Source organism: Passer montanus, unplaced genomic scaffold (assembly GCF_014805655.1).
Source record: "Passer montanus isolate IOZ18808 unplaced genomic scaffold, ASM1480565v1 scaffold29, whole genome shotgun sequence".
NCBI classification, from domain to species: domain Eukaryota; kingdom Metazoa; phylum Chordata; class Aves; order Passeriformes; family Passeridae; genus Passer; species Passer montanus.
In genome coordinates, this window is record NW_024367596.1 from 401,796 (window position 1) to 412,174 (window position 10,379).

The window sequence follows — 10,379 nt, forward strand, 5'->3', positions numbered from 1 at the left end:
GCTCCTGGTCAAACAGTGTGTGAAGAACCCTGTGAGTGTTGGTTTCCAAACTTTCTGATTTAAATATTTAATGCAAAAAAAGTGTGTTGAATGTTGACAGAGTCCATGAGCAAACATGCCACGAATGTGCTCGTGTGCTTGTGTTCCCCTGCCCGGGGCTGTGGCTGAAATGAGCAGCTCATTGGATAACATCACAGAGGCCACAGGGGAGGTGTTTCAGCACCCCTGAGCTAGACAATAACTCTTCTAGCTCTGGTATAGGCCTCTTCTGTCCAAACTCTCTGGGAAATGCTGACACAAGTAATGCAAGACAGAATGGTCAAAAGACATTCCTAAGGTATTTTATAGCACCTTTTTAATTATTTTAGGCAATGTGATGCTTCATTGTGTGTTGATTGCCTAGACTGTTTTGCACTTGAACCAGGAATTATGGCTGAGGTTCCTTCTGTTTACTTTTGAATAACAATAAATGTAGTTGCTACTCTTGAACTTTCTGCACATGAGAAGTTGTGGCTGCTCAGTCCTCACTGGTGACTCCAAAGGCATTTTATCACTGCTTTACTGAAGCAGCCCGGTCTTGTAACAGCTACAACTGGATACAAAACTGCATGGATATTTTGGCTGAAGTAAGTTTGTTCTGCTCCGAGTTCCTCTGAGTGAGGAATGTTGCTATAGGAGATTTCCTAGCTGTTAAGCTCCCACCATTGTCATGTCACTTGCTTCCTGTTGGGAATTAGTTCAAGCTCATCTCTAGCTCCAAATGTATGAGAATTTTAATTACTTAATGGTTTTTGATTTTTCTGCAGTAAAATATTCTTCCACGATGACTGAAATGTGTTTGTACTTTCTTGGGGTTATGCTAGACATTCCATTGAATTAAGTCTGTGCTGGAATTTTACAGCAAGCAGGGCAGCTCTTGTTCTAATCAGAGCTTCTAGGGGAAACTTCCCTGGGACCTGCTTCAGACCACGAGCATGGATTAAAAACTTTAGCTGCCTTATCTCCACCAAAATGACATCCCTGGTTACTCAGAGCAGTCTTGGGATAACCTGCTGTGTTCCAGGGTCAGGCCTTCAGGTGTGGGGCAGCTCTGAGGGTCCCCTGAGCTGGGGGGTCTCAGTGGCAGCTCCTGCAGCTGGGCTGGCTGGGGCTCTGCCTTCCTGGATGCTCCTGAATGCCTCTGCCAGGACTTTGTTGACTAAAATAGATTACAGAGATGCAGCAGTGCCACTGGAGGGGAAAACGGGTAGACAAAACAGGGAAGGGACTGAGGATGGGAAGTATCAAAATAACTTTACTAATGAAGTGCTGTGTTTGCTTCTCCTAAAGCATGTCCCTGCTGAGCCAGCAGCCCTTCCTGTCGCTGGTACTCCCTTGCTGAAGGGTCAGGATGAGCAAAGGGAAGGGCTCTGTGCATCCCTGCACAATCAAGTTACTCAGGTAAGACAAGCACAGAGCCATGAGCACCCTTTGTCAGCTGGGTGTGTGTCAGCAGTTTTATGTGTACACGATGGTGTAAACCCAGGGAAATCACAGTGCTGTGCCAAAAGGAGCAGTCCCAGCAGGGGAAAATGGGGAGGCCTTGTTCCTCTTTTGAGTGTGAATGCATCTTTTCTCCTAAATTTGTTACAGAAAAATGTAATGGACTGGAGTCTGATTTCAGATTTTTTAGGAAAAACAATAAAGGTGTTAGCCCTGAGACCATATCTTCCCAGCCCCTTGCTTGATCCTGGAAAGTTTGTATAATTTAGAACTGCCCTTCTTTAGGAAAACCTGTCACCCTCCCCAGCCGGCACAGATCAAGAGTTTTGTGTACTGTAGACAGCAACACTCCTGGTCCCAGGCTGGCCACTGCCTGCAGCTCTGCTTTGGCTCTCTGGAGCTTGCCCACAGCCCCTGCTGATGGTGCCCCAAAGCTGCTGCCCCAGCAGCTCCCTCAGGCTGAGCCCCCCCAGTGCCCGAGCAGGGGCCATGCCTCCTGTCCCCGAGCTCAGCTTCTGCCAGCTGCTGTGGCACTGAGAGCGGGCACCACCGGCATTCCCCACACTGCCCCCAGCTCAGGTCCGGGCTGGGACACAGCTCCAGTCCCAGGGAAATTCATTCCTTTGCGGTTTTCCCCCCTGGTTTCTGCCACTTGGGTTTTCCTTTCGCTGTCTGGGCTGTCCCCTGACGTGCAGCTGGTCCAGGTTCCCTGGGTTCCCGGTCCTTTCTCATCTGGAGACCCCACCAGATCCTGTTGGGAAGCTGCATCCAGTGCAAGAGACTTAGTGACTTACCAGTTGTGAAATAGTATGCTTCAAGCAATATTGCTAAGAAATTAAAAGTAAGTGTCATATATGTAATTTTCAGCATTTCCTTTGAATTGCTTTCTGTGCTCTTGTTTTAATCCTGTCATTCCTAGTGTCTGGGAAGGCCTCTTGGAAAAAGAGGAAAGACTGAAACATTCCTGGTGATAAGGGAAAAAGAAGAAAATAAAAATACAAAAATGTGGGTGTGGGAAGAGATTTACAGGATTTTCTTCATATTCTGTTAAATCTGGGAACTCTGCAAGACACTTTGTTACTTTTATTAATGTTTGGGACACTAAACTTGCATTATATACTTTCTGTGTTGCATTTAAAGAAGAGATGAAAAGAAAACTTATGTTCTTCAAGCAAAGAGAAAAATCCAAAACCCTTGCAAAGCCACTTGCTTAAATTTAGTAAAAGTACGAGGAAATGATTCATGCAGAAAGTGGATGTTTTCTAATAGTGAAAGCAGTGTGGTGATGTGCCCTGTCCCCGTTTCTGTCTGGCTGATGGGTGTGTGTGCTCCCAGAAGGAGCTGGGGGACAAGAGAGCATCGCCAGGGCCTGGCAGCCCCCCTGACTCTGACTCAGGTGTGTACGTGCCCCTCTTGTTTGGGGTAAGGTGTAGCTGTTTCTGCATGTGCTGGTCTCTGAAAGGCTTCCTGGTCAGGTTGTGTTGACACCAAACAGGTTGGTTTACACCCAGGTCCCATTCAGGTGGAAACCAGTTTGGAAAAGTCTCACACAGCTGAACTGTGCTGCTGTGCAGCTTGGTCTGTGTCTGAGGCGCTTTCCCTTCTATTGGGGCTGGGGCTGTGGGTTCCTCAGCTGAGCAGCCACTTAGAGCAAGGGCTGGAAACAAGCCTGGCACCAGTGTGGCACCCTGGTGTGGGTGTGCTGGTACTCCCTCAGCATCCAGCTGGATGTGCCCCTGGGTGTGCTGCTGCTCCCTGAGCATCCAGCTGGATGTGCCCCTGGGTGTGCTGCTGATACTCCCTGAGCATCCAGCTGGATGTGCCCCTGGGTGTGCTGCTGCTCCTTGAGCATCCAGCTGGATGTGTCCCTGGGTGTGCTGGTACTCCCTGAGCATCCAGCTGGATGTGTCCCTGGGTGTGCTGCTGTTCCCTCAGCTGGTTTGTGCATGTGCTGTGGCTTAAGTAGCTGTAATTTTAAGATTGTTTTCTGGCCTTTTTGATGTTTCAGTGGAGTTCTTCCTGTTAGTTACTCCCTGATACTTAGAGCTCTGCATGTGCTGTGGCTTAAGTAGCTGTAATTTTAAGATTGTTTTCTGGCCTTTTTGATGTTTCAGTGTTCTTCCTGTTAGTTATACCCTGATACTTGGAGCTGTCCTGGTGCTCCCCCTGACCGTGGCCTGGAGAAGATGCCTGCTCCTGGGGCTGGCACGTGCCTGGAGCTGTCAGTGGGAATTACCAGACCCCCACAGGAATTGACATCATTGTTAAAAACAAAGGATCTGTCTCTGTCTTTTCATAATTCAGTAGGAAAATGGGCATTACTTACGAGTTAGCAAGGTATGAATTAACACTTCCTTCTGCTGTGTATTTTGGGACTGTGCACAGGCCAGCTCACAGAGTGCCTCCCCTGCTCCTCGCTGCCATCCCCGCTGGCTGACACAGCCCCTGGCCCTGTGGGGGTACCCCTGGGGTACAGCCCGGGGGTCCAGCCCGGGGGGCCCCTCCCCAGCCCAGCCTCTTCCTGCACAGCCAGCCCCTGCCCTGCTGGGGGCACAGCCTGCAGCCTGACCCAGTGCTCCTCTCCCCGTTTGGCCGATCCCTCTGTCAGCCGTGGGGTCTCAAAGGGCTTTTCTGCTCTCGGTTGTAGCTCTGGCTCTGCTCAGGCGCTGAGCTTTGTGGGCAGATGAGCCAGAACAAGCTCCTGTGGTGGCAGTGTCAGAGCTGGTGGGGTTCTGTGATGGGTGAAGGGAGAAAGGGACAATTAAAGGAACAGAGGCCCTTTGGGTTATTTCCTCTGTGATTCATACCAAGAGCCATGTTGGATAATTTGCCATCTTCTGGATGTAATAAATCCACAGGCTCACATTTTGTCAGCATTTCGGGTATGTGCTTTATTTTGTGCGGGATTGTTTTATTTCTTCTGGTTAGTGAATTAGAGTTTTACAGCGATTTCCTGGCTCCAGAGGGCAGCACTTTGTGACAATGTGGGAAACATTACTGTGACTTCTCCAAGCAGAAGTTTAAAAGTTTGGTTCCAGTTATAAATATTAAATATTTATTCCTGAAGCTCCAAATACAACTAACCTGTATTATAACTGCGTAAAGTCTTCTATACTAGAAAGCGGCTAAAAGGTTTAAGGAAATGCTGCTTTTGAAAACAAATTTATAAGATGACCTTTGAAGTCTGAGAGTGAGATACATGGCTGTTATCAAGTTGCAGAGGGTGCATAGACTGTTGCCATGTCATAAAATTGGCTTGCCATACTAAGATGTTCAGGCCATGCTTTTGATGTGGCATGCACTTTTGTTCAGCAGCAGTAGTGAGATGCTTTATGTGACACAGAACATAGAGCAGCCCACGGCCTTTGAGCTTTTTTCCTTCTGATTTACAAGTGGTCCTGTCCCAGGGAAACTGCCACTCTGTTAAAGGCCCTCACTGGTAAGGCAGAGCCAGATGTACATTTAAAGAGCATTGCCAGTGACCCTGTTTTCTGTATTTCCTGCAGGTGCAACCATTTCTGTGCTGCTGGGGCATGCAGAGTGGGGGACCCGTGGCCCTGTCTGCAATCAGTTGGGCACGCTTGGATTTGCAGCAGGTACACAGGGAGGGCTCTCCAATCCTTACCCAACTGGCAGCCCAAATTGTGATGTTGCTGCTTGCAGTGTGTTGTCAAAATTGCTCTTAACCTTGATTTATACATCTCTGTAAAGATACCCTGTCTAGAATGGCAAAGGCTTTGTTGGAAGACTTGAATTTGTATTTGGTTCTGTGGGGAACTGGGCAGCTATGGAGAAGGATCACTGCTGTGATCCTGTCTGTCCCTGGGCTTTTCTGGTGGAATGGTTTTACAAGTGGGCACGTGCAGCTGTGCAGCATTCCAGTGACACAGAAAACACACGGGCAGAGCTGAGGGGAGGGACAGGGTGGGCTCTGTCCCCTGTGGGCAGACAGGAGCCCCTGGTCGTGCGAGGTGCTGGTGGCTGCACTGCTCCCTGTGCCTGTGCTGTCCTTGAGGAGCATCCCTGCTGCCTGGCACCTCCAGCCCAGCCTGTGTCCCATCACAGGGCACGGCTCCTGACTTGGCACCCTTGATTTTTTGGCTGAACTTCTAACAGGCTGGGGGGAAAATGGGGTTTACTGTATGAAAACGGGATTTACTGTTTGAAGATACTTTCAAATTAAGTTGTTAGTAATAAACCAGAGTTGCATGAAGACAGCTGAACAAACTGAATTATTTTTGAGACATGACTTTCTGCTGGATTGGAGCCTTTGCTGGGTTAGGGAATGATTTTACCCAACAATTGTCACTGCCAAATCCTTTTTTAATCTCATTATGCTTGTTTCCTTTATTTCCACAGTTTTTCCAAACATATGTAAGGTAGGTGAGGATAACTAGGAAAAGTTTGCTATAGAAAAGCAGAGAAAATACAGTCATGCTGAAATTGCAGCTTTTGAGTTAAAAAGCATTAATCTTATATAATTTTAATCCATTTTTGAGGGTTTTTAAAATAGTTCTTATATGTTGAACAAACTGATGGGAGAGTGTTGCTGCAATGGGCACCTGCCTGGTGCAGACTCCTCTGCCAGCACCTGCACAGCAGAAGGTGCTGTGGGTTGTGTTTATGTCCCAAAAAACCTCCGTGTGCTGCTTAGTGCCTCTGACTAACCTCAGCAGTTACTACAGCCTGGTGGCCAGGAGATTACACAACATGTTTAAAGTGAAGGATTTGGTTTCAGAAAGGAAAAAGATGCTGAAGTCTTGTAAAACACTGAAACTGCCTTCAGTAAGCACCAGGTTCTGCTGAGCAAAGCTCGGGCGGTTTCTGTAGCGCCCACAGAGTCGTTAGGGTAGAGGATTACTCCAGTTTTATTCAGCACATCAGATTTCCAAAGAATCCCTTCATTAAAAGCATTAGAATCACGTGCATTTTCACTGGCTCAAATGAGAAGAGCAGCTGGGGATTTAGGGGGCAGGTCTGTAAAGCTGAGAGACCAGAGATGGATGGTGGGCGCTGAGTTTGGGGCGCCAATCCCGCCGTGCTCAGTGCCACAGCTGCAGTGGGGCCCCCCTGCAGCCTTCTCTTCTGCAGGGCAGGACAAGAGCAGGTGTTCTGAGAGTTCTCAGGTGCTGCCTGTGTCCTTGCTGTGCAGGACGCTCTCCTGCCCTCGCTGTCCTCCCCACCTGCTGGCCCCTGTGCCAGGGTGGTGCAGCCGGGCAGCTGTGGGGTTTGTTCCTGCCATGGCTCAGGCACTGTGGGGTTTGTTCCTGCCATGGCTTGGGCACTGTGGGGTTTGTTCCTGATGTGGCTCAGGTAACAAACTGTGGGGTTTGTTCCTGCTGTGGCTCGGGCTTTCCTTTAAATCCCCTGAACATGGAGAGAACCAATGCTAGCTAATAACGCTAGAGCTAATTTTCCCTTTCCTCTCTCCTTTTGCCCAGTGACTGCAGACTGAATGCTGTGGTGTGTCCAGGCACTCACGTGCTTGTGGCTGTCTTTGATTAAAGCCATTGCAGGGTGAGCCCAGCCCGGGTGCAGCCTGTGTTCCCCACCATTCCTGCTGCGTTTCTGGCTCAGATGACGTGGACGTAGGTGACTGCAGAGTCAGTGCCAAGGGGATTCCTCGCTGTGCACTTGTACGTGCCAGAGCTGGAGGGCCGGGGGTTCTGCAGGAGCAGGGTCCCCGTGGGGTGGAGCAGCTCGCCCCCAGAGCCCCGGCCCTGGCGAGCTGTAGAGAGCATGGAGCGGTCAGGTAACTCCCAGGTAATTTCTGGTTTGGGGATGCCCAGCGCGACGCAGTGGAGCTGCACTGCTGCCCCTGGCAGGGCGCGGATGGCCGGGGGGGCTCTGCCCACGATCCGTGGGGCGTAGGCTGTGACCACGACAGGAACGGTGAGGGAGGAGTCTCCAGCGTGGTTGTGGGCCCTGCACAGGTAGCTGCCCGCGTCGTGGGGCGCGGCTGCCCGGATGAGCAGGGTGCCGTTCTCCAGCAGCACGTGCCTCCCGCCCAGCTGCGGCCGCTCCAGCACGCGGCCCCCCGGCAGCGTCCACGCCAGCCTGGGCTTGGGGCTGCCCTCGGCCACGCAGTGCAGCGACAAAGGCTCCCCGCTGACCCCCTTCACCAGCCCTGCAGGCCGGGTGAGGATCTGGGGCTTCTGGGCAACCTCCAGCAGCATCAGCTTTTCGATGTAGCCGACCTGGTTGCGGGCAGCGCAGCGGTAGCGCCCGGCGTGCTGCGTCTCGGGACTGTAGATGGTCAGGGTGCCATTGCTTCCTGTGGAAAACTGGGATGTCCTGATGCTGCTGGAAAACCACGTGCCATTGGGCAGCATCCAGCTTATGTCCGGGGGAGGGTTTCCATCCACAGAACAGTTCAGTGTGATCGTTTTCCCAGGTTTTGCTATGATTTTTTCATTGAAAGGGTTTTTGAACATTGGTCTCCGTAGCATTTCTGTGACTTCCAGCTGCACCACCAGCACAGTCTCTCCCCCAGCATTACGTGCCACACAGATAAAATCCCCCGTGTCTGAGGGCCTGATGTTCCGAATCTCAAGTGTCCCGTTTTTGTGCACCGCAATCCTGCTCCCATAATATGGGGCTGTTAGGAAAATGTTATCAGGCATGATCCACATAATCTGAGGAGGAGGTGTCCCTTCTGCCCGGCAGTCGATGTGTTTCTTGGAGTGCCTCACTGCCGTCACCTTCATGATCGTTTTGTTCCTGTATAAACCATTTATGATGGGGGGTTTAGCAGCCACGTCCAGCTTGTACAGTTTGCTGTCGTCCCCGCCAGGGTTCCGAGCCACACACAGGTACTCCCCAGCATCCAGCAGGCTGGCCTGGCTGACGGAGAGCGAGCCGTTGGCGTGCAGGCTGTGCCTGTCTGTGGACGAGGAGAGCATCTCACTGGAGGGCAGCAACCAGAATATCTGTGCCCTGGGCTCTCCAGTAGCCTCACAGTCCAGCAGGGCTGTGTCTCCAGCTGTCACTGTAACGTGTGTCTTGTAGTTGTGCTTTATTTGAGGGGCTGCCACAATGACCGTGACGTGGATCTTCATCTCGTCCCTCCCCAGCGTGTTTTGGGCGTAGCAGGTGTAGTCTCCTCCTTCTGCCACCCCAGCTTTGTTGAGGTACAGAGTGCCATTGTTGAAGAGGACGTACCTGCGAGCCCGGCGCCCGCTGTCATCCGCCAGCATCGCGTTGTTCACCACCGTCCCGTCTGGCAGGCCCCAGGATATCTCTGGCGTGGGCGACCCTGAGGCCTTGCAGTCCACTCTGAAATCCTTCCCATAGGGCACCAGTTTCTTGAACTGCTGTTTGTGGTCAATCTTGGCTGGTTTCATTGTGATGCTGACTTTCATCAGAATCAGATCATCCCCAATTCTGTTTCTTGCGACGCACAGGTAATCACCTGCATCCTTTTCTGTAACTGCCTCAATAGCCAAGGATCCGTTGGGGTAGACATGGATCCGGCTTCCCATTCTGTTGGGGGAGAGAGATAGAGGAAAAGAATTATGGAAACAAGTGCTGGGGGTGAACACCGAGCACTGGAAGGGACTGAATGTGTTGCTGAATGTGTTAGCAGCACGGTACAACACAGAAGGCCTTTCCAAAGGCACTGTATTCTGTTGGGGGAGAGAGATAGAGGAAAAGAATTATGGAAACAAGTGCTGCGGGTGAACACCGAACACTGGAAGGGACTGAATGTGTTACTGAATGTGTTAGAAGGCCTTTCCAAAGGCACTGAGCCCGTGCTCCTGCCCACCCAGCGTGCCCTACCCTGATGTCACTGCCAGTTTTGGTGTTGTGTGGATGTGAGAGGTGCCGGCTCTGCTGGGACCCCCCTGAGCTGGGGCTGTCTCTCTCCTAAGGTGGAGGTGAGTGTTACTGTGGGAGGGGGTGGGGGGACACCCCCAAAGGTAGACGTGGCAGAGATTAAAGAAATCCCTTCCTCCTGAGCCCTGCTTCACAGATCTGTTACAAATAACTTCCCCTCCTCTAAACTGACAGCAGTCAGTGCATGGTGACAGCAATTACCTTAATTCAAACATGACTTGTACCTGTTTTGAAACCTCACCCACCTATGGCAATTGATGTGATCTGTTAATAGGTCTGTTATTAGATATAGATGCTGTTAGAACAGATGTTTCACAACTGTTAAATGCTTAAGATTTGGTTTCATTCACATTGGTTTAATGCTGTCATAGCACTATGTGAGCACCAGAGGAGGCAGTGTTTGAAGCTTCAAAGAGGAGGAGGAAAAAAAAGGGTCATACCTGTGCCACTGGTCCACAACAGCCTTGGAGGGCAACCTCCAGATTATCCTGGGCTTGGGCTCCCCGCTCGCCGTACAGTTCAGAAGCAGCCTCTCCCCGAAGTTCAGCCGAGTCAGCTCCTGGGAGGCGATGGCAATTTTCGGGAGCGTCTCTGCGCTGTGCACCGCGAGGGTGACCACCCTCCTGTCCGAGCCGGTGGAGCTGGTGGCGATGCACTCGTAGGTGCCGCTGTCGGAGGGGGCCGCGCTGCCCAGGAGCAGCGTGCCGTTGGCCAGCAGCAGCAGCCGGCCGTGCAGCACCTGCAGCGGCCGCAGCGCCGCGCCCGACGGCAGCACCCAGCGCACGGCGGGCTCGGGCTGCCCCTGCGCCGTGCACGGCAGGCTCAGGCTCTGCCCCGCCGCCCCCGCCACGCTCTGCCGCTTCTCCTCCAGGATGCTGGGAGGGGCCGCCACCACCTGCAGCCTGAGCGGCAGCGTGTCGGTGCCCGCGGCGCTGCTGGCCCGGCAGGTGTAGGTGCCGCGGTCGTGCACGGAGAGCGCCCGCAGCAGCAGCGAGCCGTCCGGCCCCACGCTCGCCCGGCCGCCCGCCGCGCCCTGCCGCAGCTCGCTGCCGTCGGCGTTA

The 10,379-nt window shown here is 52.1% G+C and overlaps 1 protein-coding gene across 1 annotated transcript in view; it reads right to left on the bottom strand.

The window, feature by feature from the left end:
* Positions 1-5,885: 5,885 nt before the first annotated feature.
* Positions 5,886-10,379, bottom strand: part of IGSF10 (immunoglobulin superfamily member 10) — a 13,079-nt gene continuing 8,585 nt past the window's right edge. The window contains 3 exon segments of the mRNA XM_039713755.1: positions 5,886-8,964; positions 9,759-10,350; positions 10,353-10,379. The exon segment at positions 10,353-10,379 is cut by the window's right edge and continues 192 nt beyond it. Coding sequence (XP_039569689.1) covers positions 7,056-8,964; positions 9,759-10,350; positions 10,353-10,379 — 2,528 coding nt within the window. The 3' untranslated portion in view covers positions 5,886-7,055.